The following is a 27,997-nucleotide window of genomic DNA, read 5'->3' on the forward strand; positions in this document are numbered from 1 at the left end:
ATATTCCCATCTCCTTGAAGATTTTCAAGAGGTGATCGGGGGAAAACTTGGAAGTCAAAGGCGACTTCGAAGTTGAGTGCATCGCCGGCAGGTGGCGCCGCCATTGCGCGTCGGCGTCGGCCTAGCAAAAGCCATGCCGATTGAATGGACGCAAGCCTTGCAGCCCTCCAGCCTTGCCCGCGGTGAGTGGTGCGTGCCACCCCGTCTGGTGGTCGCAGCCTCTGGGCCGCCCCTGGTTCCAGGCCTTCCAGGCCCGCCGCGCTGCCGCTGCTGCCGTGTTTGGGTCAATAAATGAGGCGGTGGCGCCGGTTCAATGATGCCAGGCCCAGGCCGCCCAGGCAGTGGCGGGGCGTAGCGGCATCGTTCTGCGACGCAGCTCTCGATGCGGCGCCACTGAAAGGCAAAATCCCCGCCGGGGAGTCTGTTTGCCCGCAACGCACACCGCGCCGAGCCCCAGCTCGCCGACAGCGACAAGTTGGAGTGCAAGTCGTGCGTCGGTGGCTCGGCAAGGCGCGGCGCAGGCGGCGTGGCGCGCGGATCGACTCCAGATTCTCCTCCGCGCGCCCAGGCCGCCCAGCTGGGACGCTGACCCAAGCCACGGCGGCGGCCTCCGCGGGCGGCGTCTAGCGGCGTCGCAGCAGCGCGGCGTCAAGTAGTCCGCGCGCGCCGAGGCGGAAATCGCGAGACGAAACGCAGTTTCCCGGAAAACGCGCCGCTTCCGCCTGGGAAATTTAATTTCCGACACTTTGGGCGTGAGACGCGGCCGCCGCGGCGCCACACGTGGTCTTCTCATTGACCACGGCGCGCACGAATATTGGCTCACGTTGTGCAACCCTTCAGCTGTTTCCCGCCAAAGCTCGCCATTACAAAACACAGCGTGGTGAGAGGGCTAGGCGTGGGCCGAGTGAGCGCGCGCTGTTTTGGATCGCGGGAGCGTTTTCCGTCGAATCCGACTGCCGTTTTTCGCCTTTCGGCGCCCCGCGTGTCCGACGCGTGCCGGATTCGTCCAGCGAGAAGACTTGGAGCCATGGCCGCGGCCTACCGCAGCCTCAGCGAGGAGAGGAAGATGAGCGGCGACGACTTCGATTCTGGCGACCAGGAGGATGTGGGCAGGTACGGTACGCTAGCCGCTACGCAGTGAGACGGGGTGGGTTGGTAGGGCGGGCTGGGCCGGCCCGACCAGGTCCGTGGCGGGCCGACGCGTAGCCAGTCTCTGTTTCAAAATTTCAATTTTTTTTCCAAAATTTTGTGTCGCGTGGCGGACTGGAGCCGTCAGCTGATAAGCGCTGCCCGCGACGGCGGCGCCACGCCGCGGAGTAGCGCCGTCTCTCTCGCACTGCCGGGCAGCCGGGCGGTGTGCGAGTGAGACGGCGATGCCCCGTCCCACGACGCGACGACGCGACGCGGCTACGCGGCGCGGCCGGCACCGTCAGCTGATGTCGCGGCCATGCTGCAGGCAGCTGCAAGCAGCTGCAGGCGTCCTCGCCGTTCGCTCATTTCCAGGCCGGCCAGGGCTGGGGTTGAAGTGTTCGAACGGCCGCGGGGTGCGCGGGGGGCGTCGTTGGCCGTTGGGCCCCTCGGCCTCCGCGCCGCCCTGCCGCCCCAGCCCCACGGCCTGCCTGCGCGGCGTGCCCCGTGGCGTACCCCCGCCCTCCCAGCGCGATGGCGGATGCCTGGTGGACTTGGACGCCACGGAGGCGAGGCGTCGTGTTATTCAGTTTCAGTTTTCGGCCTGTTCGGACAGTTTTTGCCCTGCTTCTCCCCGCTCCGATTTCAGCGTCTTCGCTCTGAAATAAAAGACAGCCTGCATTGTCGGATCGCCACGCCCGCTTGTTGGCGTTTGTCTTTCTTTTCGGTCGTGGATGTTTCCAGAAGGGCCTTGCCCGTTGCCATGGAGTGGAGTGAATAATGCTCTCAGCTGATGTGAACTTGTGTCGGGACCTGTGTAGTAGCGGCCGCCTCCGCGTTTTGAGTGTTTTCAAATATTTCTTATGGCATTAGTTTTGTTCCGGAATATTTTCCTTGGCCCGGAACGAAACATTTGCTTGGTCGTTTCGGTTTTGGAGCGCGGGGCTTGGTTGGGGCTTTTCGGTGATGGCGTCGCTTGGCTCGGCGCTCGGCCCCCTCGGCCGCATGGCGTCCCCTCCGCGCCCCCGCTCCTAACCTATACTGGGTTTTGTTTTGAATGCCTCAGCTGATCTCGACGGGTTGGTTGAACCTCTGATAAATGGTCTCAAGGACAGAGGTTCTATCGCCCTGAGTTCGATTGAGGGTCCGTTTGTGTTGTTCTTCTGTCGCATCGGAGAAATTCCGAGCTTGGCAGTGAGGAATGGAATGAAATTTTGTTGAAAACTTGTCTGGCAATTTCATTTTGACTCTGTTTAACAGTAACCGATAGCTGGAATTTAAATTGATTTTGAATTGATTGAAAGTAGATACAATTTTTTTTTGAACTACTTGGTTTTTGCTTAGGAAAGTGGGAAGACCAGTTGGTCCGAAGCTTTCTAAATTTGGTTGATTGTAAAGTTGTGCTAACTCACCCACTTGTATTATTTTTAGCACGCTTTCTATCATCCATCTAGAGACAAATACAGCAGATTGATACAATTTCTTGAATGGTCCCGTTGATATCTTGCTGATAATGGGAGTCCTGTCGTGTGTGTGTGTACTGAGGACGGAATGTCATTCTTTGCATGAGTAGGATGCCATTAGGTCATGGCCAAGCTTATCTACTGTCGACGGCCAATTGGTTTATTTCAAGACAAACATGATTTAGGCCAGTACGAAGGTCCACGTCAGTTCCGTCAGGTAGGGGTTGAGGCTTCTCATTACATTTTGAGCTCCAACCTTTGTCAGTTTTCTTAAAAATCCCATTTACTCCCATGTTTTGATGCTTCGCTGATAATGCTGGATATTTAAAAAATTAAAAACATGTCAGGCTTTCCCCAGTGAAAACTTTTTTAACACTGAGGAAGTCAGTCCAAGAAAATGTTTCCGTATATTTTGTTTTTTTGTTGGATTTATTTCAAAATGGGCTGCATCATATTTCCCATTCCTTCACTCACGTCGGGGTCTACAGGTCCACGTCGTACACGACATTGCAAGGGTGGGGGATTCATACCAAATTCACGACACACTCGGGCAGAGCACGAGCAGCACTTAAACTACTTGTTCGCCGGGCCGACGAACGTCGCTAAACGCCGTCGCATTTTTTATCTTTTTAGTTTGTGAATTAAAATTTTGAGTCCGGGCAGAGCGCGGCGTGGATTGACCTCGCGCGCTGCATTGACCCCGTGACTAAGTGGGCCCTATCGCCATCTCCATTCCCCAGCACTGTCTGTGTTGCCATTGCGGTTCCCATGTGGCGTTGTTGTCCCCCGAACGGCGCGACCAGCACCGCGACGGGTACCCGCTGGTACCGAGTACCGATTGGGATCCGTGGGCACCGTCCGGCCATCGGGCCACCGCACTTTGGCAGCTGCAGCCGGGTGTCGACTCAGCTGTTAGCTGGTGTGCATCACGGTGTTGTTCTGCTGCACCGCGCACGCCGCGGCTAGGCCATGTGGTCCGCGCGGGGATTGGTCGCTGGCCAGCCCTCCGTGCCTGCATGCAGAGCAAGCAGGTCGGAAGCAGCGCGAAATGGAGGCAGGGGCGGAAGGCAGCTGAACGCCCCGCCAAACGCCAAGGGAGGCTCGCGGGGCACGGGGGCCGCGGCGGAGCGCGGTGCGTCCTGCCGCCTGGCGCAGCACGGCGCAGCCGTGGCCGCCTTGCCGATGAATGGTGCTGCTCCCGCCGCGCTGCGCCGCATCGCGCGTTCAGCCAGGGCGTCCCGTCCCGTCCCGCCGTCCCACCGGCACCGTGGGGCGCGGTGCGGCGTGGGGACCGCGACGAGAGACGCGACGCTTGCCGCGCCCACCGCGCCCCGCCGGCACGCCGGGCCGTGGCGAGCGCAGCCATGTGGCGCGGGGTCCTCGCCTGCTTGCCGGGCCCGGGCCGCGCGGGTCGGGACGCGGTGCGGCGTACGGCGCGATGGCCGCGCACCACCGGGCCGTGGCGAGCCGCGCCGTGCCGTTGGGCGGGACGCTGCTGACGCTACGGCCTGCCTGCGGCTCGGCGCGCGGCGCGGCCGCCCAACCCAAGCCAGCAGCCAGCCAGCCCAGCCAGCCAGTAGTGCGGCAGCCGGCCCCGAGAGTACGTCTACGTCGCGTGCGTGCGTGTGGTGCCAGCGCGTGGCCGAGTGCAGCAGTGTGTGTGCATCGAGTGCAGCCAGTGCATAGTGCCGACCTGGACGTGATGATGCCGGACGAGGCCATGGAGTCGTACGACGGGTAGGTATCCAGGACGCCGGCGACGCCGTGACAACCCGGCCCAGCGCGCCGCCTCGCCGCGCGGCGTCAGCTGTTGCCAGTCACATGGAGACGAGGCGGCGCAAGGCGGCGGGGCGGCGGCCCTAGCCAGGGCGAACCAGCCCAAGCGCGCCTCGCCTGGCCTCGCCGGTCGGCCGGCACACACCGGCCAAGCCGGGCCAAGCCGCCGGTGCTGCTTGCTGCCTCAGCTTCTGCTGGCTCACCCTGGCGGGCCGCGGTGGCGGGCTGGCCCATGGCCTGCCCATGGCTGGCCGCTGGCGGGGGTGGGGCGGGCGGCGCGGGGCACTGCTCGCCGGCGAGTCAAGAGCAGCCCTCCCGTTCGCCTCGCCGTGCCCCGCCCTTGCGCGGCGCGGCGCGGCCACCCGGATGAATTTTGCACCGACTTGATGTAGGTCCAGCAGCAGGACTGCCGGGAGCAGGGCGAGCAGGGCGTATTCCCCTTGCTGAATCAGCTGGCCGAGCATGCCTGGCGGCCCGGCCCGGCCCTGTGACTCATCCGAATGCCGAGGCATGGCGCGGCGCGGCATATCTCGGCTTTGAATGGCGAGTCGTATTCCCTCGGGCTTCGCCGCTTCGCCGGCCCGGCAGGTCCCCGCGGTGGCGCGCTGGCGCCGTCGGGGCGTGGCCACGGCCAGCCACGGCGCGGCAGGGATTCCTTGCGGACTCAGGTGCGCTGCGTCGCGGCGTCGCTGCGGGGTGGGGCGTCGTGGCGTCGAACTTTGTGCGTAACGCGACTCTGTGCGTGTTGAGGCTCTCGTTGGGCTGCGCCCGTTGTGCCCAGGCTGTGCCTTTGGCGGGCACCCGGGCTGGCCCCGTTGGCACGTCACCTGATGTAAAGGCCCGCCGGGTTTCATCACCTCGCGGCGTCTCTTCGCGCGTCGGTCTATGGCGCGGCCTGTTCAGCTGACCGGGCGGGGCGCCACGCGGGGTGGGGCGGGGCGGTGCCTGGTGGCCAGTGGGCCGGCGGGCCCTGCGCCGTACGCCCCAGAGAGGCCGGCCGGCCGCGCTGTGCCGCGCTGTTATTTCGGGCCTTGGGGCCGCTTGACGTAAGCACTCGGCTGTAACAGAAACAGGTGGCGGCCAGTCCCTCGGTGTGCCCTCGGCCTGCCTCGGCCGGGCAGGCGACGCCCTTCGCCGCCACGCCGGGGAACCAGGGGAACCACCGCGCTGCCGGCACCGCCAGTCAGCTGATGTGCAGGTCGTTTACGCGCACCCCCTTCCCCTAGGCCGTCCTAGGCCGCAGTGCTGTGACAGCCGACGGCCAGCCGCGCAACTTGTGCAATCCAACCCGGCGGTGGGAACGTCGCCGTGCTCGCCGTGCTGTACGCCGTTCGGCCCACATCACTGGCGACACACTGGCGCCGTCGCGTCCCGCGGCTCCCGCGTCACGTGACTCGGACAGGAAGGCGACGAGGATTCATACTCGGCCCGCCGCCGCTCTGTCTCTGTCGCACGCCTGGGGCGTCCGTAGGGGTGCGAGAGAGACAGCGATCTCACGACTTCTTGGGAACAGCTGTGCTGCTGGCCGTGGCGGCCCGGCGGCCCCGATAAGCCATTGGCCAGGAGGAAAATCGGCGCTGCGGCGGCCGCGGATTGGCGCGGAGGCTCTGCCCGGGCGCGAAACAAATTATGTATTGCGTGCTCAGCGAATTGGGGCGGTATTGTTGTTGCGATAACGAAGAGCGGGGCCAGCGGAGCAGGCGGCGGTGTCGTAGGTTAGGGCCCTTATCAGCGAGAGCGAGCTGACTCCGCTGACAGGTCACTCGGTCGCTGAAAACGCGACGGCGGGGCCGGGGCTCGAACCCGCGGCCAGTGAACCTGGACGTGGGCGCGGACCGCGCGGTCGGGCGGACGCCTTTGCCCACGCGGCTGTGGCGAGCTAGTGCGCCAAATTCGCACAGGCAGGGGCGTTTCCGGCGGAGGAAAAGGGGGGGGGGACTGGTGGCTGGCAGCTGCTCAGCTGCGACGGCGAAGATAAACAGACGCAGCTGGGGGGAGGGGGCTCGCCGGCCTGGGGATTATGGCAGGGATGTTGACGTTCAATTCGAGTCCGCGGGAAAGGGGAAGGGGCGCCAGATGGGCGCACAGTGGGCCAGAAGACCGGTGAAAAAGTCCAAAACTCTAGACGCGTTTTGAGCTCCGAGCTCCAGAGTTGCTAAATGGGACTCGAACCGAAATTGTGACCCCACCAATGGATTCCTCGTTCGGAGAGTGGTGGGGTCACACGTCCGGTTCGAGTCCTGCATAGCGACTCTGGCGCTCTAAACGCTTCTAGAATTTAAGCCGCCTCCACCGGCCTTCTGGCCCACTGTGGGGCGCCTCGCGGTGCCAGTGCCCGCCGTGGCCGCTGTATCGGTTTTAAAACTGGCAGTAGGGTCGGGCGGCCAGAGCGGCCAGAGCGGGGCGCCGCGCTGTGACAGGTGGGCGCCAGGCCCTCGGCCACTCCGCCACCAGGTGCGCAGCTGGGCCGGTCAGCTGTCCGCAGGTGCGCAGCGCCGCAGCGCCAGCAGCAGGGTAGAGAGTGCACGGGACACGTTTCCATGTACGGTGCAGAGCTCCAGCGGCGGAGTCGCGACGCGGAGAAAACGGGCGGCCGGTCCTGCACTGCAACTTGTCCTCCCCGCGAAGGCGCACGCCACACGGCACGCACTGGAACTCTCTCGATCGATGTATCGAAAGGGTTTATTTGTCGGTTCGCTTATCCGTCGCCGCGGATTTCTCCGTACACCGGGGTGTCGCAAGCCGCGCTCCTGGCCGACATCCTGGCTCGGGTTGGGTCGTCCGATAGGACAGCCAGCTCAGCCAGCACCCAGGCGGGCGGCGCCGCGTAACGCCGCGTCGCAGTGACTCAGAGCCGGGGCGGCTTCCGAACAGTCATTTCATCGCGCTGCCTCTCTCGCACTCGCGGGCCGCAGGCCGCCGCGTCAGGCTCCGTCAGGCCGCGCAGGGGCGCGAGAGAGGCGGACCGTGAGTCACCCCCTGGGTCCTGGAAGGCCTGGAAGGCGCGCGGACTCGTGCGTCATGTCGGTCAGGGCCTCGTCTAGGCTCGCGCCGCCGAGACCCAAGTGCCGTCCGTGTCGGGGGGCATGTAGGCGCCGCACGTAGTGCGAGGCGAGCGGGCTTTCCCCTGTCGCCGGATTGAGTGAGTGGGCCGGACCCACGACCCACGCCCACGTGCTGGCGAAGGGCTCTCCGTTACAGATACGTTGACGTGGTGGGCGACCCGCTCGGCGACCCGGCCAGCCTCATTACGCGTTATTTTGGTCGGCCTTTTGTTTTGGCGGGTCGTTTGCTTGGCGCGCTCTGGTTTTGGCGCCAAAGCGGAGCGGAGGGCGTGGCGGCGTGGCCGTCGGTGACGTGGCGGCGCGGCGGTGGGGTTCCATGTTCCAAGCCCCGGGCCGTATAATCAACTTATTTCGGAAATGGGCGGCAAGGCCCTGTCTTGGCAGGTTGAAGGCGAGCCAGCCTTGGCCCCCCGCCCCGGCGGCGCGGCGCAGCCAGCTCGTCACGTAAACAAAGCGAGTACAGCGCGGCGCGGCGGCGTGGCGGCGTAGCTCGTAGCGTGCCTCGAAAATGGGGCTGGCGTGCGGGGGGGGGGCCCCACGGCACGGCGGCAAGGCGGTACGACGCAGTCGGCGAGTGATGTGTTCGCCGACGGGGCCGCGGCTCGCTTTTAGGTCGAGACCAGCTTGCCAGTGTGGTGGTGTCGGGCCCGCGAATCAGCTGACGTGTGCCGCGATGCACATCAGCTGACGAGGACGGTGGGTCGACGCCGCGGCGCCATCGCCATCTGGCGCCATCTGGTCCCATCTGGTCGCGCCTCGCGCTTGGCCCGGCCGGGCCGGGCCGCCACCACACTGTACAGGTGGCGTCGGACCGAGGCGGCCAATCGGGGGCCGCGCTTTTGGCGCCAAGTCGGACACGGCGCGCTCGGATTGGCTGGCCCCGATTTGGGTCGACGCGCTGGGGCACTTCTGGGGCGCGGCCCGCGCGGCCACGCCGACGGCCGGTCGATGGGCCAGCCAAGCAGCGTGTCTTGCATGACGTCACTCAGAGTCCCTTCAACAACAACTTGAACAGCATGGCGACGCACCGCGACACACCGCGACAAGAAGGCGCCGGGCAGGCCATGCTGGCAGGCTGTGCCGTGCCGCCTGGTGCACTGGTACAGCTATCGCCGCACCGCGCGCACCGCTCGCTTCACTGCCGCGCTTTGCTATGCCTCGCTATCGCTGTGGCGGCCGGCGGCGTGGCGTGGCGCGGCGGCGTGGCCTAGCCTTTCGCTTGAATGAGCTCCGCGGCACGCGGCCCCGCCGCGCCCCGCCCCGCCGCGCCGCCGCGTATCGTATGAATGAACGAACGAACGCCAACGATGCCACCGGTTTGCCTCCACTCCTCGGTGATGCACTGGCCGGCCGTCTGGAGGTTGCGACCTTGTGCGTCTGGCCGCGCCGGGCCGCGCCTCGCGTCCTCGGGGGCCTCGGCGTCGCCGGCCGCATGACGCCGCGTCGCTTCCTGTGCGTTTGTCGGCCCGGTCCGGTCAGAGTCCCGCCCTGCCTCTCTCTCTCTCTCTCGCACGCGGACGTCACGCCCCGTGAGTGCGAGGGAGAGGCCGAGTGGACTCCCCCCGAGTCTGATTGGAAATTGTCCCCCCGGCGTTAGTGATTGACATTCACCGCTGTGTGCGTGAGTGTGTGAGTGCGTGCAGGCGGGCGTCACAGGCTTACATAACGCGCCGCTTCGCGCTTCGCGCCTCTCCCGACAGGTGGCGCTTCCGACAGGCCGACAGCGCCGAGCGGTTCTTAGCCGCCTCGCACGACGTCTACGACGTACACACTGCAGTCGCTTGCAATGTTGCTTTAACTGTTTCCGCGCCGCCAAGGTCAAATAGGATGCCTTCGAGGTGCGCGGATCTCGGACGCCGATCGGCCGACGCAGGAGCCGCGGGGGAAGACTGGTTTCGAGAGGGAGAGAGAAAGAGCAGGGCAGGATTATGGAACGACCCTGGTTGACACAGCGGCCCGGCGCGGCCTTGCGGGGAACGGGTATGCACCAGTGGGTACCCGGCGAGCACCAGACAGCGGCCGGGGCCGCGGCGCGCACGGCTTACATCGCGTCGCCGGGGTTTTTCCGCGGCCGTCGTCGCGGGGTGCAGTGCTGGCTGGTATGCAGGCCGGCGTCGGGGCGCCGTGCCAGGTGGGGTGCCCGCCGCGCCCCGCCACACCCCCGCCACGGCGGCCGGGTGAACGCCCCGGTGCTCTACTCCCGTTCGGCTGGGGCGTGGCAGGGCGCGGCAGGGCGCGGCGCGGCCCCCAGGGACCCGGCCGGGAGTGAAGTGCATGCTGATCCCCAGCGACCCCAAGGTGGATCCCAAGGTGGACCCCAAGGCGGACCCCAAGGCGGTCTCGAAGGTGAAGGCGCTGTTACGCCTGCACTGCGAATGAGGCGCTTGTCACCAGGCTTGCCTCCCCAGGCCGCACAGCGCGCCCTAGGCACACTTGACCTCGACCCGGCGCTGCCTGCCCCTGCCTGCCCCGCGGCCGCGCCAGTCACGCCACTGTAGGGTTGCGTGACGGGCCTCGGCACGCGCGTGACGCGCACGGCCCACCCCTCCCCCGCCAATCGATGTTGGCAGCGTGCGTGGCGGCGTGGGTACACTGGAGACGTGAGTAGACAGTGTTTTGGTCGCTTGGAGAGGCCGAAAGCGCGCGAGCTGCTGTAAGTCCAAGATAACGCCGACCTCGTTTGCCCCAGGTGCGAGAGAGACGTCTAGGGGATCGGCGCCTGTTGTTGACGAGCGTCGCCTAATGGTCCATTTATCCCAGCAGGCCTCTCTTTTTTCCCAGCGGGACGGCCTGTTGGAACGGCGGGTAACTTTGGCCGTTTTTTTCCTGTGCGTCTTCCGCCTGCCGTCGGCCTGCCGGGTTGGGGTGGGTCATGGCGTGCGACGCGGGGCGACCTTGTTCCACTTGCGCCCTGCGGTGGCGACGCGACGTGCCGTGCCGTGCCGCGGTGGCTTACGTGCCGCGGCCCAGGTAAAGTCCGCCGTCCGCCCGGCGGAGGCTATTTCTAGGACGGCGTGGCGGCGGCAAGGCGCCGGGTGCGGCCCGGTCGGCGTCGTCAGCTGACCAGCCGCAGCGCTGCGCACAGTGGGCTAGAAAGACCGGCGGAGGCGGCCAACACTCAAGACGGGTTTCGAGCTCCAGAGTCGCGAAACAGAACTCGAACCGAACGTGTGACCCCACCAATGGGTTCCCCGTTCAGAGAGCAATCCATTGGTGGGGTCACACGCTCGGTTCGAGTCCCATTTAGCAACTGTGGAGCTCAACACGCGTTCGGGAATTTGGCCGCCTCCGGGCCACTGTGCAGCGCCAGGCCTAGCCAGGGCGGCCTGCGGCAGGTTTAGGTCGTCAGCTGACTCGCGGTCTGTTATCAAGGAGCGGTCAGCTGCAGGCCGGTTCCGAAGCAGCGCTTTCTGTCTCTCTCGCACTCGTGGGGCGCCCGCAGGGGTGCGAGAGAGACAGCTAAGGGGAACACCTGCCCGGCGCTGTGGGTCGGCAGCTGGTGCGGGGCAGCGCAGGGCGTTGTTCTGGGCCGAGCAGGTTTAGGCCAACAGCTGTGCGCTCGCTCGGACCGGACTAGGCTAGTCGGTTGAGGCGTTTGCGTCGCTCGCCCCATGAGTGCTAGAGGGCTGAGCGACGGGAAGCGCTCTGCTGGCAGACTGGGGACTTGCGATGGAGACGAAGCGTCCCGCCTGGGTGCGAGAGAGACAGCTCGGGTCAAGCCTTTCAAGTCAAGGTTCACGAGCCCCGTGCCGGGAAGGCAATCCCGCAAGGCTCTGGTGCATGCGGAACTGTCTACCTGCCGGGCGGCTGGTGTGGCGGGGTGTGGCCACGGCGTGGGGGTTCGAGTCTTCCTGGCGCCGGCGGCGTGCTTTGACAAGGAAGGTGCCAGCTGTCGCAGATAACGCGTTGATAACGCCGGCATGTCGATCCGCCGAAGGCTGCGTCTCTCTCTCGCACCTGAACGGGGACGCGCCACTAGTGCGAGAGAGACGGCGAAAGTGATAGGCGCAGCCAGGAAAAGCGTCGCGTCGGTTTCCTGGCGAATCCACTCGCGTGGGTCAGTCTGCGGCTCTGCTGGCCTTGGGAGCGAACAACGAAACCTCGTCCTGTAATTCGATGAGAAAATGCTCTCCCCCTCCCCTGCCCCGCGGCCCCCGCACCGCAGCCAGACGGGGGCCACTCGGGGACGATTAGCGGCGTTGAAAGGGAAACGACTTTTGGCCGCGGAGGAGGCTGTGTGGGTTCGAACCCCGCCAGCCCCGCCAGCCAGCCGCAAGACTCGCTTTGCTCATTTTTGTTGTTGCTGTTTGCAGGCTGAGCGACCGGGCGGGGTCGCCGTCCATGCACATGGACCACGAGAAGAGGATGCGGCGGGAGATCGCCAACTCGAACGAGCGGCGGCGAATGCAGAGCATCAACGCGGGCTTCCAGTCGCTGCGGACGCTGCTGCCGCACCACGAGGGCGAGAAGCTGAGCAAGGTGAGGACCCGATTGCAGCACCCCGCCGCACAGTGGGCCAGAAGACCGGTGGAGGCGGCCCAAACTCAAGACGCTTTTTGAGCTCCAGAGTCGCTGAATGGGACTCGAACCGGACGTGTGACCCCACCAATGGATTGCACTCCGAACGAGGAATCCATTGGTGGGATCACACGTTTGGTTCGAGTCCTGTTTAGCGACTCTGGAGCTCAAAACGCGTCTAGAGTTTTGGCCGCCTCCACCGGTCTTCTGGCAATTCCACTGTGCGCCGTCCCGCTGCCACGCCGCGCATGTTCCGACTAAAATGGCTCTTGGAAGTGCGGAGTGTGCCCGGCCGTGGCGTCAAGCGGGAGGAAATTGTCTGCCAACGCGGCGACCTGGCGTGGAGAAGACTTGCTGTGCCCCACTGCCGGCGCCTGGTTCCCTGGTTCCCTGTTCGCGGACAGTGTGACGGCGAGGACCAGCGGTGGGCTCGGATAATGCCATGCGAGACCGAGACCGCCGCTGCGTTCCAAGCGTCGCCTCCATGTTGTTGTTGTTCGCCTGCATCTCGCCTCGCCTCGCCGCCGCCTTGTTGGCTAGGTCAGCTTGGCTGAGTCGCTGCGTCTAGCTAGCTAGCGCTGGGGCGTGGCCGCGTGGCCGGGCGCGGCGCAGATTGTCTGAGGTCCGGGCCGCGCAGCGCGGCGCAGTGCCGTAACAGTGGCGGGCCCCCGGTCCCCCCAGTCGGGCGGGCCGGGCGGGCCGGCCCTGGCGCCCCCTAGCGTGGCACCATGCACTATGGGCTGCACCCTCCGCGGGGCCTAGCGGGGCCCAGCGGGGCCCCCACCCGGCACGGCGAGGCGGCGCCAAAGATGGCAGAACATGGTCACGGGGTGACCGGGCGACCGCCGCCCCGCGCTGCCTGGCCACGGCACACACTCACATTGGCAGAGGCAGCCGTCGAGGCGTTGGTGGCGGAGTCTGGCCCACATAGATTGCTTGCAGGCTTGCAGGACGGGGTGGGCGAATTGGCCGGGCACGTTTCGCTGCACTTTGAGACCGTGAGCGTGCACTGCGTGGGCCATGGGGCTTTCTATCGGCGTGCTCCTGTCGGAGTGTGTGTGCGCGCGTCCGTGTGGACTCGATGTGATTGACGGCGCCCCTTTCCTTTTATTAGTATTATTTAAAGCAGGCCGCGGGAGGACGTTTCTAGGCCGCCGCTCCATACAATGTAGCGAGCGAATGTGTGTGCGCGCGCACCACTGCAAGTCGCCGACTGCACGACGCCCTCCCTCTTCTCTTGGCCGAGCGCCGTTGCTGGTGGGTTCCCCGTCTATACTAAACTTTACTGCCTGCGCTGCAACGCCACGCTCCGCCACGCCGCGGCCGCTTGGGGCAGGCCTGGGAAGCGAGCGGCGGCGCGGCGCGCGGCGGCGACGGTTCGGGGAAGCACCACGCCGAGCCGGCAGAGCCCGGGACGGGACCCGGGCCGTGCACGCCGTCAGGGCCAGCCGGGGGAAGGGTTGGGGAGGGGGCCGATGTAGCCAAGGCTGTATCCTTGCCGTCGTCGGCGTCGCCGGCGGTGGGGGCGTTCTTCCGCCGGGCGTTCCGTGGGGCGTTCCGCGGGGCGCTCGCTGCTCGTTCCGGCGGTTCGGACGCAGCCCGCCGCTCGCCGCCACGCCGCGATGCCGGCCGGCGAATAGCAAGCAGCCATGTCGCCGGCCTGGCTGGGCTGGCTGGCTGCCCGGCCGGCTGGCCTCTTGGCTGTGCTGGCCTTGCTTTATGTCTGCTCCCCCCGCCCCTGCCCCGGCCCCCGCGCTGTGCCGGTCAGTGGCTGGGGCGGGGCCGGTGGCGGGGCATGCAACTGCCGGCCGGCGCGGCGGCGCGACTTCTGCTTGGACCTCGTCGTGGACGTGGAGACCCTGTCCGCGCACTGTCGCCACTTCCGTCCGGCCCACGCCGTGCCGTCTGGCTGGCCGTCTGGGGCCCTTCGCGTCGGAAGAACCTCTTTTCGGGTGCTGGCGGTCGCCAGAGGGGAAATTGGCAATGGCGGTCTGTTCGCTGCGGTGAAGCCGGCGGCAAGTGCCTGCGAGGGGCTGAGCCAGGCTGAGCAGGCTGAGCCAGGGCTGGGCTGGGCGCCCTCTCCCCCTTCCTGGCCCCTCCCGCGGCCCGCGGCCCCTCCGCGCCCCCCGCACCCACAGCCAGACGGCCCTCGCCCACCCTCCCCCGCCTCGCGAACCGGGCTGGGCGTGGCGTGGCCCGGCGTGGCGCGGCGTGGCGGCCAGACACCCAGACGCTCGCGCTGCCCCCTCCGCCCGCCGTTGGGCCCCGGGCCCTTTAATAGACCCCCCTCTTTTCCCCACACGGTCCAATGCAGGCCTTGGGGCCGGCCTGCCCCGCCTCGTCCCGCCCGCACCGGGGTCAATGTGCAGACTGGGCCGGCCCGGGTTCGAGTACCGCCGCCGCGCTCGGTTTTTGCTCTTGTTGGATTGGGTGACGGGGTCGTCGGCGCGGCGTCCTTCCGACCGGGAGGCCTGGAAGCCTGGAGGCAGGCCTGGAGGCCGGGAGGGGACTCAATTATGTTGAATTAGCCAACAGGAGGGGGTCCTGGACTCGCGTCCTGTCTGCCGCCGCGCAGCCTGTGCAGCCCGCGCAGCCCGCGCTCATGGCGGATTTGCTTAAGTGATGTTGAGCTATCCAATCGTCCGGACAGACAGGCGGGCGGACGGCCCGCTGTCTCATCCAGCTTGAGAGTGGCGTGGTCTACGCGCTCCCTCGCGGCCCTCCCGTCGCATCCGGCCGACGCTGCCCCTTCCCGTCAGTTGGGCCCTTGACGGGCAGTCCTGCGTTATTTGCGAGCGCTGTCGGCCCGTTCGCTGCCCCTGTCTGCCTGGACGGGCCGACAGACGGACTGACGGACGCGCGTCTTGGCGGATGACGCCGTCTTGGCTCCCACGTTGCCTGCACCGGCTGCATAATGTAGCGGAACAGTGCGAGGCTTGCGCGTCGGTTTCAATCATGTCGAGTGAGAGACGGGCAGGCTCTTCTTATAATGCGCGGGCGCTGCTGGCGCGCTGCGGGTTGCGGAGGTAGGGGTTGGCTTGGGCGTGGCACCCCCGCAGCCCCCGCAGCCCTGCAGCTCGCGACGCCAGGCGGCAGCGCTTTGGGGGTTGGGGCCGTTGGGGCGCACGGGGTCGTCGCCTCCGGATCGGTTCAACCGGGAGTGGCAGTGGCGTGGTGGGGCTCGCCGGGGATGCTGGTGGCGCTGCTGCGCCGCTGGCGCCGTCCTGGTCCCGGGGAAGGGCAAGCTGGCCGGCAGCCTGGCCGGCCTGTCTGCGGCGACAGCTGTGTGTTTGTTGGGGCCCCGCGGGGTTGGCGGCCTGGCGGCCTGGCCCGGGTAGCTTGGCGCGGGCTGGGCGCGGGGCTGCGGGGCTGCGGGGCTCCGCGAGGGGCTGGCTGCAGGGGGTTGGCGTAGTAGCGTACGGTCTCCATGGTGACCATCGATCCTGGTCCCGGGCCCTCCCGGGCCTGGTCTAGCCTCACCCCACTCCCCGGACTCCGCGCTGGCGGGCTGGCGCGGGTTGGCGCCACCGCGGGGCCGCGGCGCGGAGGCGCTGCGGGGCGGGTGGAGGGTGGGAGGGCGGCCCGGAGAGCTAGAGCCGGGGCGAGGGGCGTCGCAGCGCATCCCCTCTCCGTCGCACTCGCACTAGCCTGCAGCCCCCGCGGCGGGTGCGAGCGAGACGGAGGCTTTACGCGGGAAACGCGCGGGGTGGCGCGGTGAATGGGGGTGCTGGCCAGCCCTGCCAGCCCGCCAGCCAGTCAGCTGGGGCGTGGAGGCTGCGCGCTGAGCGCGCTCCGCCATCGACCCGGTCGCCCCCGCCACCGCCACCCCGCCAGCCCCGGCTCGCTCGGCGACGTTCCCCGAGGTCGCTGTGCCAGCTCAGCCCGGCCTACCCGGCGTCGGCGCCGCCGGCCTGGCAGCACGGCGAGCACAGCGCCCTCGCGGCCACGCCCTACGTCCTGCCAAGCCACCAGCCCGCCAGCACAGGGCGGTGGCGGCGCCCTGCCCTGGGTTTGAGTACCAGCGGGGCGGGTTTTCTGTTTTGCTGTCGTGGAAGTGGACCGGATGGGCCTGGCGGGGCCTGGCGGCTGCCCACGCCGACCACGCCGCGCTCCCAGACTCCCAGCTGATGCAGCACCAGTGGCGGGCGGTGCCCTGGCTGGCGGAGCCGGCGATGCCGATGGCCGGCGAGGCGCGTCGTGCGTGTGGGTGTCGCTGCTTCGCCTTGCCGGCGAATGGCATGGCGCGCCGGTTTCCTGCGAGACATACCCTCTCTCCGTCTCTCTCATTCCTATGTGGCCCCATGAGTGCGACAGAGACGGAACGAGGGAATCAGCCTGCAGCTCGTCGCGGAGCCTCGAGTGAATCGCGACGTGGGCGCAATGGGTAAAGGGGAGGGAGAGGCTCCGTTTTCGGATCCACATTTTGTTACTTTGTCCGCGTTGAGGGCCTGGGCCAGCCTGGGCGTGGTTGGCGGGGCCGGCCGGTGAGTGCATTTGCCTGCCGCCCTGTCGGGGCCGTGCCGGCCGCGCGCGGATTGCGCGTTTTGCCCACGACGCTGGTGTACTTGTAGTGTCCTGGCGACGCCGCCGTGGCGCATGCGCGTCGCTGGCGCGGTGGTGAGGGGTCCGGAGGGGGGCAGGCCGTTTGCCGCCGTTGGAGGTGGTTGGTCGGTCCTCTCGGCCTGCCTCGGCCCCCGTGGGTGGTGGGAGTGGGCGCGGTCGGTGGCGTGGCGGCGTGGCGCGGCGGCGAGGCAGCACCGCGTCGCAGGTCATAGCGTTCGTCGGCCACGTGGTGGGCTCTCATTTTGGCGCTCCGGCGGCTGCGGCTCCGCGCGGCATGTCCGCCGGAAGCCGCCTGGTCGACACGTGGACGCCGGCCACGCCGGCCGCGTGGTCCCGGACCTCCCGGACACCGAGCCGAACATTGATTTCCGTCACCGCGCTTGCATGCTGCGAGCTCGATCGCGATAGGCTGGACCACGAATGATCGCGAGGGTGGGCGATGAAATGACGCCGGCCGACTGGAGTCCGTCTGCACGCCCACGCGCTCCCGGACCTCCTGGCGGACAACTAGAACGCGGTGCCGCCCACGCCGGCTTTCTAGTGCAGGCCCTCGCCGCGGTGCTCCGGTGTGCCGGCACGGCGTGTTCTCTTTCCGAAACGAGGTTGAGTGACCACGTGTGACCACGTGGTGGAGGCCTGGGGCCTGGCCACGTCATGGCGCGGCGTACCGCGAGCTAGGTGTGGCCGCGGGCCGGGGCCGGGGGCCCTGCCGGCCGCGACGCCGACGCTGCTGGGTGGGTAGCGCCGCCACCACGTGGTGGTGCGGCGGCGCGGCCGGCGTCGCTTCGGCCGCGGCTTCGGGTGTCTTCGGGTCGCGCTCGGCTCGGGGCGGGGCCACGCCAGGGGCGTCGTCGTCCTCGTCGCGTCGCCGGCACGGCCCAGGCACCGCCGGACCGGACATTGCGCCGTACGTTGCACGTTACGCTACGACGTCAGCCGCTCTGCGCTCCGCCATTGGCTGGCCGAGCCGCCGGGCCGTGGCGAGTCGCGGCCGCGTTGGGCCCTTGCTTGCCTCGGCCCTTGCAGGGCCCTTGCCCATTGCCGCTCGCTCAATGGGCTCGTTGCATAAGCCTGAGCCCTTCGCCCTGTCCCACACGCCCTTGCGCTCGATTCCGATTTCCTCCTTCACACTCACAGGGCGTCCCGCACAGGTGCGAGAGAGACAAAACTGACGCAAGTTGCTGCACTCCGTGCAACGTGCAGCGCGGCGCGTTTTGGTCCCCCGCCCGCCGCGTCCGGGACCGGGCGTCCCCCTCGCTCCTTTTGCTGCACATGATGCCCGTCGGCCCGCCCGCCCCGCTCGCACGTGACGTTTCGGTCGACCCGGAAGGGGGGCTACACTGAAGGCGCTGCGGCGCTGCAGGCGGCGGATGCGCGTCGCTCCCCCCTCGGGACGTCTCGGGACGACCGCGGCCTTCGTCGACGACAACCCTTGCCTCGCCGACCGTCTTCCTTCCCGCCTCAATAGCTCGCGGGTCCCACCGGCTGCCTCCGAGCAGCGCCGCGCTGTCTGTCTCTCTCACCCTGCGGCACGGCCCGCGGCGGCGAGAGAGACAGCGCGACGAAAGCGGGAGCGTGCTGGCGCGGCCTACCTGTTTGGACCTGCACGAAGGTGGCACGGCTGGGGAGGGAGGTGGCTCCCCCTCCTCACCCCCGGGGTGCCCCGCGACCATCCCACGACCCCACGGTGCTCTGGGGATGGCTTTGTCCCGTCAGCTGACGGTGCAACGGTGCACGCCGCAGGGCGGCACGAGGAGGAGGGGTGAGCTTGTTTGGTACGCACGGTGGGCCAGAGGACCGGTGAAGGCGGCCTAAATTCTAGAAGACGCGTTTTGAGCTCTAGGCTCGCTAAACGGGACTCCAAGCGAATGTGTGACCCCATCAATGGATTCCTCGTTCGGAGTGCCATCCATTGGTGGGGTCACACGTTCGGTTCGAGTCCCATTTAGCGTCTCTGGAACTCAAATCGCGTCTAGAATTTCGGCCGCTTCCGCCGGTCTTCTGGCCCACTGTGGGACGCAACTGGGGAAGACCACCGCGTGTGTTGCCCATGGGGTTGCCTATAATCTTGGGACGAACGTAGCGATGAATCCCTCGGTGTGTCGGTCGAGTCCTGTTGGAGGATGGGGTGGAGATGGCGGCAAGCGATGCGGCGAGGTGACTCGGGCGTTTGGCGCTCTTGTGTACTACGCGGTACTACGCAGTACTATGCGAGCCGGGTACACAGTGTACTGTACAGCTGGATCCGAGTTTGCTGCTCCGTTGGCTCAGGCTGTTGCTCCCGCCTGGAGTCTCTCCACTGGAGTGGCGCTGGGCTGGGGTATTGCTGGAGCCTCAAGCGCGGTGCTGCGTCACAGCCGGAGAGTCATTCCGTCGCTCTGTCTCTCTCGCTCCCTCACGGGGTGCTCCGCTTGCTCCGCGAGTGCATCAAAGAGAGAGCGCATTTCGGAATCAGCCTGCTGGGGAACAATACGCCCGGCCTAGAATTCGGGCCCCGTCTTCGCTCTTTCTCTCTCGCACGACCACCAGACGCCCCACGAGTGTGAGAGAGACGGTGAGGGCGATGTGGCTGGCCGGCGTGTGGCTCTGCTTGTCCTCCTCCAGCACGCGCCGGACTGGAGTCGCTGGAGACTGACGACTGGTGGCGGTGCGGTGTGACTGGTGTGAGCCGGTCTCCGGAAAGTTCCAGAAAGCGCGCGGCCAAAAGTCGCGACGGGCAATTCCCATAATCGGACCACCGAATTATTTGTAAGTGCCGTGGCACCGTGTGGCACCTGCCTCCGACTGTCTGTCCGTCTCTCTGCCGACGCGTTTGAGTCTGATTGGCCGAGTCCAAGGTCGGGGGGTCAGTGCGGCTGTGGGCTGTGGGTAGTCAGGCGGGTGACAGGTGTGCGACCGCCGTGCCGCCTTCTCTCCGTCTCTCTCTCTCCCTCTCGTTTCGCGCCATCTTTTTGTTTTATTCCTTTTCTGTCCGGCTGGATTTGCTGCTTTACGACTGTTCCCCCTCCACCGGCGCGAGTATTTTATTTTATGTGTACGGGCCGGTCACAGGGCCGGTCGGGGTTTGCCCGCGGCTCGCGGCGCATCGCGGTGTGCCCAAGGGTTGGCTCCGCGGAGTCAGCCAGTCAGTCAGTTAATTAATTAGGAAATGAAAACATTAATTTGGTTAATTTGACACGGTCGGGCTGACGCGGCCTGCCTGCTCTACTTTATCTGGCGGGAAGCTCGCCTCGGGTTCCCACAATCGGAACTACAGTACGTACCCGTCGCGCCGTCTCTCTCTCTCGCGGCCCGGGGGCCCGTTCCGCGGGGCGTTCCGCGGGGGGTGTGAGAGAGACGGGACGAGCCCCGCGGAGCCCCGCCTCGGCCGCGCCGCAAGTTTTGTGCGATGATTTAATGGCTCGTAAAATCCGTACGCTGCCCTTCACCTGTCAGCTTTTTCCACGACCTCAATGAACTCAGTGACTCGAGGTTTTGCGCGTCGGTTGGGTTTCTCGGGTTTTCCCGTGGTTTTCCGATTCGCGTCGCGCTGAGAATCGGCCTGGTTTCATCTTTCCGTCGCTCTGCCTCTCTCGCGCTCACGGCAACGCCCCGTACGAGCGAGAGGTGCTGGGCGACGCTGTCTGGGCCACGTGGTGTGGCCACGGCGTGTTCGGCGAGCCAGCCAGCCACTTGCACGTGGTCGCTGGTCGCCCTGGATGCCCCGGGGATGCTTGCAGCGCTTGCAGCTCAAGCACTGCTTGCTGCAGCCTCGCTCGCAGCTTTGTTGTTGTGGACGGGGACGTCGGGGAGGAGAGGGGAACAGCTGTGGGAGGGTCAGCCTTACAGCGGCGGGGTTGGCGGGGTGCGCAGGGGCGGCCCAGGAGAACAGCTGTGGACCTGGGGTGAGCTTGGTGCCGCGCTGCCGCATGCCTGCCCGGCTGCTCGGTCTGCCCGGCGCGCTGCTGCTGGTGCACTGGTGCACGCCGTGCAGGCTGCACTCCTCGAGCTGCCTGCGCGGCCGCACCGCTTGCAACGCCGCGGCGCGCTGCAGTCGCTGCAGTTCCCTCCTGTCGCCGCTCTTCCCGCGCGGCGCGCAGGCTGCCGGGCCAGGCCGGCCAGGCTGCCACTGGCGGTGTTGCCAACCTGCCGGAGCGGAGGACTCGGAGGACGGAACGGACAAGACGGAGGGCTGCCAGGCTTGCCACGCTGCGGCGCGCCCGGTCCCCATTTTTGAAGCGCGTTGCTTGCCTTGCCGCGCAGGGAGCCCAGCCACGCCGTTGCTGTGGTTTGCTGCTCTGGTCTGGCCCACCGTGTTCATCATGTTCTGGCTACCATGTTCATGGCGTTCTAGCCGAAGGCGGCGGCCGGCTCCTCGACACGGCATGAGCCCTTTGGGTGAAGGTTCTGGTAGCTCAAGGCATGCCTTGACTAAAACTCAAGTCTACCCTTTTCGATGACCGTTCATCGACGACTTATTCAAATTATTCGGCCGTTGGAATTTTTTGGCTGTGGTGCGAACTGTTTGCTGGCACTGCAAAGCGGATTTTGGTGGGTCCTGTCTGTTGCTCGGCTACGCTGCTGCTGCTGCGTAGTTGGGATGGCCCCGCCGTGCTACAGCCATGCTCGTCTCGTCCCGCGTTCCGCCCCACCTCGGGTTTGGGCCCCACGGCCCCACCACTACTCTACTACAAGTTTACTACCACTACGCCGCCGTGCCGCCGTGCCACAGGCCGTGCCGGCGTCCCGGTCGGCGTTGGCCGCGTTGGCGCGGGCTGTACTGCTGTACACGTCGGCGCGGTGCTGCGCGGTGCTACGCGATGCTTGTCGGGGCCCGCACGTCTGCCTCGTCCTTTTTGCATTGCTGCATTCTGACTACTGCATTCCAGCGCGCCACCCGGCCCCGCTCTGCCAGTGCTCTGCCTGCCTAGGAATGCGGCGTGGCGTGTGCTGCCGCGCTGCCGTGGCGCTGCCGCCGCGGCGGTGGCGCGGGTTCGCGTCCCCGCGGGGCCGATGTTGTTTTCCCCGATTGGCACGCGATGGTGTGCGATGGCGGTGGGATTAGAGGGCGGCCTGCTGCGGCGCGTACCTGTTGGGCGGCCCGACGGTGTAGGGCCCGAAGGGCGTAACGACGCGGCCCTCGGCGCAACCCTTGGCGCCCTGGGCCCTGGGCCCTGGGCCCGACCCGCGGCTTGGGCTGGGCGTCGGATCAATGCGGGCAGACACGCGCCCCGACGGATGGAAGGCGGGACCGGCAACCCAGCGGGGCCCCCCTGGACCCCTGGACTACGCCGTCTAGGGCGGACCGGGCTCGGCCGCGGGGCCGCGGCGAGGACCCCGCGAGGGCTGTGCTCGCTGTTTCCGACGGTCGCTCTGTCTCTCTCGCACCCATGCGCGACTCGCGCGGCGCCCCGCGAGTGCGAGAGAGACGGCGGGCGGCGAAGCGTGGCGGGCCGCGTTAATTGGCGGCAGGTGGCGCCTCCCGCCGGCATCTCGCATTTAATGGCAATTAGCGCGGACTTAAAGGGGAAAATGAAAATGGAGAAAATGGTGCATACACGGCGGCGCTTGGGCCAAAGAGCCTGGCCCCGAATGCACCACCGCGCCGCGCCCCGCCCCACCGCCGTCCCCGGCACGGACCGGCCCCGCAGCCCCGCGCACTGCGAGGACACGTCGAAGGACGTTGGTTCCTTCACCTGGCGCGCAGCGGCCGGGCCGTGGCGAGCCGCGCCGAGACGAGCGGAGCCGAGCGAGGGCCGAGTCCAGCCGAGGCGCTGGGCGCGCCGCCGTCGTCGGCCGCCTCGGCTCCGCCCATCCTCCATCCCGCGCTTTGCCCGACCACATCGTGGCTCGGCTCGACTCGGCCGTGCTTCGCTTCGCTTTGCTTCGCCTTTCTCGGCCCATTCCACGAAACGCCGCCCGTCCCGTCCGCTTTTGAACTCGAAAAGGCCGCCCAGCCGAGCCAGCCGAAGGGCCACGAGAGGAGGCCGCGAGTCCCGACCCGAAGGCGGCGCGGGAGACTTTGAAGCGAGTTTCGGAAACCGTGGAATGGGTTTTGTTTTTCACTTCCGCCGGTTGCCTGCTCTGGTTTTGGCGGTTTCGATGGAAAGCACGTGGCGATCGTCTGGCCGTGCCGCCGCATGTCGCATCTCTGTCTCTCTCGCACCCACGCGGGGCGCTGTGCAACGCCCCATGTGTGCGAGCGGGACGGAATGAGGCTGGTCGCGGAATGGGCGCGGCTTGGCTATGTCTTGGCGGCGCATAGTAGCGTAGCATTGCGAGCATCGCGCGTGTTCCCTGACCTGCCCCAGGAGTCGCGGATAGACTGCAGCTGGCCGCCATGCTTGACGCGCGGGGCGCGGCGGGGCGGGGCGGGGTGGGGCGTTCCCCAGCCGTGTGAACCTGATCCCTAAGGCTCAAGGTTCCGCGGGGTCTCTGCACTGCGGCGTCGCCGACACCAGTTGTGAGAGTGCCGGCGTGCATTTCCCATTTCCCTTGTCGCGGTTTGACGGCCAGCCCGACCCGTCGTCCGTCCCACATGGCGCGACTAGAGAGAGAGAGAGGCGCGGCAGGACTTGCGGCGGCTCAAACCGCGGAGTGGCGTGGAGTGGGGGTCCCTGGATATAAATAACTCTTGGACCATGCCGTGCCGCCTGGCTGTGCTACGCTGTGCTTGGCCGCTACGTCGCGCCACCGCTGCCTGCCTGGTTAGTTGGTTGGCCGCGCTAACCTTCGACCACGGCGCGGAGAGGGGGGGGGGTGCATTCCTCGGAGGCCTTCGCGGGTAGAGAGGGGCCTCGGAGGGGCCTCGGAGGGGCCTCGGGGGGCTCAATGAGCCAGGGCCCCCGTGGCCCCTCCCGGCCCCCGCGCGCGGGCCGCGGGCATCGCTCTGCGCCGCGCTCCGCCACTCCGCGAATCCCAGCTGTTGTGTCCCGCCGCGCTGTGGCCCGGCTGCGCTGGGCTGCGATGGGCTGCGCTAGGTTGGCCGGCTCTAGGATCTGCGCACTTGGTCCTCCGTCGGGAGGGACGCTTCGGCGGGGGCCTTGTGGGGCTTCGCCGTGAGCTTCGGGCTGGACGAGGTTGGAGCGATGCGCCCCCGCGCTAAAATTGGCGCACCGCCGACGGAGGCCGCGTGCTGGTTTCAGAGCACGCGGTCGGTGCGAACTCGCGGGGGGCACCGCGTGCACCGCGAGCACGGCGTCGGCGTGGCGTGCGGGCCGGGGCAGCCGGGGCGCGTCGCCGAGCGAGCAGCGCTGGGCCCTGCTTGGCGTGCTTGCCGGCTGGATTCAACCGCACCGCGCGCCGCGCCGCGCCGCGCCTGTTCGTCTCCAGGAGAAGGGAGGGGGAGACCTTGAGCGGCGGGGCCGGGGAGGGGAGGGGAAGGGAAGCGGTAGATGCCGGCCGGCCGGCTGCTCAAGACCGCCACGCCATGTCGCCGGACTTGCCTCTTGCCACAGCTGCTCGACTTGGTTCTGGCTTGGCTTATGCTTGTCTGTACATGCCCTCTTGGCCTGGCGGCCTGGCTGGCCTGCCCCCTCAGACAAAGACAAGACGTGCTCTGCGTCCCCCTCCTCCCCCGCCCTGCCCCGGTGCAGTCCACGCCTTTGTTGGGCGTCACTTGGCCCGACAGGAATCGGGAAGGCCGAACCGAAGCCGAAGGGCAGTGCAGGGAAGTGCGTTTCCGTCTCCTTGCTTCAATTGAGAGGCGGCCCAGGTCCAGGCTGTCCAGCCCCGCAAGGACACCTCGGCGTGCGCAATGGCGGGCCTAGGCTGGCCTTGCAGCGCCTGCGTTCCAGTGCGCCGGCCCTGGGCTGGGCTACGGCCAGGCGGCCGTGGCCCTGGAACTTCCCTCCGTAGAACAAAGGATGCAGGGTGACGAGACGAGACGGGCCGGCGTGGAAGTCGCGGCCCGTGCCAGTACCCATGACTGGATTTTGGAAGCTGTCGCGGCAGACTGACTCACTGTGGCTCTTCATTTGTGTGTTCCAGGCTGCGATACTGCAACAGACCGCTGAGTACATCTACACCTTGGAGCAGGAGAAGACCAGACTTCTTTCACAGAATTGCCAGCTGAAGAGAATTATCAATCAGCATGAAGGAGAGACCTCCACTACAGTCAAAAAGCGGAAGACTGACTCGGGTAAGGGTTTGTTGCGACGTGCACACAGGTCAATATTCGGGCATTGAAGTGAGTGGCGATTCTTAAGAGATCCTTTTGATTTGCAGGACCTGTCACGGTTGTCCCTGCCCCTGTGAGCGAGTCCTCTGACGAAGGCATTGGAAGCATGTCTCCCGAGCCCGTCAGCATGGGTGCCTCTGGAGGAACCACTGTCCCTACACCGGAGCAAGAGAATGCCACCGAAATGTTGCGCAGAGAGATGATGGACTTGCGTGTCCACCTGGAACGGGAGAGACGCATCAGGCTTGTTCTGGAGGATCAAGTCAAGTCTCTAGAAAACCAGCTTTTCCCTGACCGAGCTCCTCTGCAATACCAACATGAGGTAAGTGCATGACTTCCTCTGCTGCCTTTTTGTTGATTATCTGTTTCATCCATGGCAAGTGGTTCTAATTTCCATACATTTGTGCAGGTTGCAGCATGGCCTGAGGATCCCCCACTAGAGGAAGATTTATACCCAGATTTGAAACAAGATGCCGAGCTCTCCCATTCAATAATTCATCAGACGGTAAGTTTCAGATGAAACCACTGTGACTTGCTTTAACAGTTGTTGCTTATACCAATGTAATATTTATGTTATTTGTGTTAATTTTAATTTTTCAATGTTTCAGGTTGTTGAAAGAGAGATTCCCCCTCGAAGAGAGTCACAGTGCTCCTCTCACAGTGGCAGCAGACTATTTAAAGATGAAGTTGACGGTGTTACTTCTATCCAGTCCTCAGCAATTGTCGCTTCTCCGTCACTCATTTTCGCTGCTGATACTGAGGGCCCTCAAATGGCATCTCTGCCAATTCCTGTTGTTGCATCCCCATGCCCTTCACCCATTCAAACAACCATCTTGGGACCTGTCTCTCCGGTTTTGGAGCCTGCACAACCCAGCGTCTTGGAAGCAGCAATCAAAGCAGAGCCCAAAGTAGAAGTTGAGAGACTTCCATCTCCCCCTTCCATCTCTGATGATCAAGCAAGGTAATGTTCTGAAAATTCTGGAAAGTGAATCTTTTAATTGTTATTAGGGATCGATTGTTATTATAAACATCTTTCCATATGTTTTTCAGGCTGTTTATCAATACTTCAAGGCAGAATCTGGAAACCATCGTAGAAGCGATAAGACACCTGGAGGGTGATCACTTATTCAGTGACGATCCTTCCCCTCACCGACTTCCAGTTCTTCCACCTCAATCGGTCGTCACATCAGTGACAACAGAAGTTATTGTCCCTCACCAAGACCATCTTCAAGAGAGATTGCAGGGATGTCCTGAAAATGAGGCGCAAGAAATGCCCCTTGCTCTTACCACAAATTCAAGAGTGTTACCTCAGCAGAGCGCAGACCAGAGAATACTGAAGGTATGTAAAACATATTAAGCAACCCCATTATTCCTGTTAACGGTGTTTTGTCACTTGTCTAATGGTCTGTTTTTTGTTTTTTTTCTTTTTTAGATGAAAATGGACTCATTTACCTACCAGCAACAACAGCATCGACCAGGAGTAATTGTCGTGAAACACACATAAGGGATTGCCTGTTAAACTTTCAAAATTCACTGTCTTTCGTCTCATCTTTCAATTTCTTTCTCATCTTCCCCTTCGTTTTACTTCTTTTATTAGTTGATGATGAAATTGTTTTAAAACAGTAATCGCATTGACTTTCTGGCAGTTGTTTAAAAGCCAGCTGATCTAATGTTGTTGTTGTTGTTATTATTGTTGCTGTGTGCTCTTAATTAGGACCTACATGATTTAGGTTGAATTTTATTATTTATTTACACTTCTTCCCATTTTTTCTTGCTTTAGGAAATTTGGTAAAACCTGTGACTGTATATTCAGAATTCAATTCAATTGTTAATGTAAGACCTTTAAGTTTAAATTGTGAGGATGAATATTTTTCAAGCAGCGAAATGAGTGGTGCATATGTAACTGTACTGTTGTGTTACGTCTTGTGATTAAGACAAACTTGTCATGCTTCATGCTGTATTCTCGCTACTTATTTTCTGTTATGTTTCTCTCCCTATGTGTCTTGTTTTCTCCATCATTCTTCTCATAAATTTATTTTGTATACCCCTCAGAGAAGTAATTGTAAATAGGTTGTTAGTTTTGTTACATTTTGTATGTAGCCAATTCCTGGCCTTGTTTTAGGACAACCCTCGTTGTTTTCTTTTCCTCTTTCTAACTCTTTGTTTGCGAATATGTGTGGATCTGTTACACACTCAATGTTTGGAGTATTTAATGGATGAATGAATGCATGAATGATTGTGTGTTGATACACACAGGATTGGCCTAAGTGCGAAGACAATGTTTCTGAGGTAAAACTATCTTAATATTTTGGACAATGATTGATGTCATTTCCATTTGACATCTTTTGTTATTTTACATGATTTTAAGGTTTATGATTTTGGTCTTTGTCTGCCTTTGTCATGATTATTGTTACCATTGTTTCTTTGAGTGGCATGAAAATTACCGTACCTGCCATAAATTCTGAGTTCTCCAACTTTCTGAAGTTGGCATAAAGTATATGGAGGAAATATCGGACATAGCTTATGAAAGTTACTTATGATCTACCGATTATTTGAAACATCACACTTTCATTTTCGTTTAATTTGTGATTTACTTTGTGAGAAACCGTCATGGATTGAGTTTTCTTCAATCATGTAATTTGTTGCTGTTTCCCTTGTGTTGTGTGATTTTTTTCTGTTAACTTTTAGAGTTTCTATTATTTTATTCTGTATTAAGTTGACGTGTGTGTAAAGCGTTATATTCTAATTTTTAAGGGTGCTGTCTTGCATTTGGGCCAATGCAGTATGTATGTATTTATGAATGTGTGAGAAGAGAATGAAAGTGTTATGGAGTGTGCATTTAATCTAATTAAAATGTAGATTTGCGCTCTTGCTTGTGTGTGAATGAGGAAGCCTAAGAGTTCTTGTATACGATGGTTGAGTGAAATTTGAATTTTCATGTTTATGCCTCACAGCTGTTTCTTTCTGGTACACTTATTGCGCCATCTTACTCCTCCATTTCAACAGTATAGACGTGTGTGATTCTGCTTGTAATTTGTGTATTAAAGGTCATGAGTGCTTGCTAAATTATGTTACATGATGTTACACAATATGATTATTTAATTATCAAATATGTTAACTTGAAAGGAATATCCCTCTATCCGGGAACAGTACTGATAATTATGTATTAAGTATCTGCTTTACAAACTTTTGAAAAAAAAAAAAAAAAAAGTGTTGAGCAACTTCTGTGACCAAGTTTGTAGTGGGTTTATTTTCCCTCTTTTGCACTAGTGTGCTAGATTAAACCCAAGCCTGATCACAGTAAGCCAGTCATTATTTCAGTCTGA

The 27,997-nt window shown here is 63.6% G+C and overlaps 1 protein-coding gene across 2 annotated transcripts; it reads left to right on the forward strand.

Annotated features, from left to right (window-relative positions):
- The first annotated feature begins 713 nt into the window (after positions 1-713).
- LOC117649392 (helix-loop-helix protein 11) lies at positions 714-27,881 on the forward strand. 2 transcript variants are annotated; one of them, XM_034392091.1, is made up of 8 exons: positions 714-1,113; positions 11,746-11,911; positions 24,482-24,632; positions 24,719-24,993; positions 25,081-25,176; positions 25,280-25,632; positions 25,722-26,010; positions 26,104-27,881. In XM_034392091.1, exons 1-8 carry the CDS (start codon positions 1,028-1,030, stop codon positions 26,173-26,175), a joined length of 1,488 nt encoding a protein of 495 aa, XP_034247982.1. In that variant the 5' UTR covers positions 714-1,027; the 3' UTR covers positions 26,176-27,881. The 2 variants fall into 2 exon arrangements, with proteins under 2 accessions (XP_034247982.1, XP_034247993.1); XM_034392102.1 differs by lacking the exon at positions 714-1,113 and adding an exon at positions 4,142-4,328.
- Positions 27,882-27,997: the final 116 nt, after the last annotated feature.

The sequence above is a fragment of the Thrips palmi genome, unplaced genomic scaffold, assembly GCF_012932325.1.
Source record: "Thrips palmi isolate BJ-2018 unplaced genomic scaffold, TpBJ-2018v1 HiC_scaffold_10, whole genome shotgun sequence".
Classification (NCBI taxonomy): domain Eukaryota; kingdom Metazoa; phylum Arthropoda; class Insecta; order Thysanoptera; family Thripidae; genus Thrips; species Thrips palmi.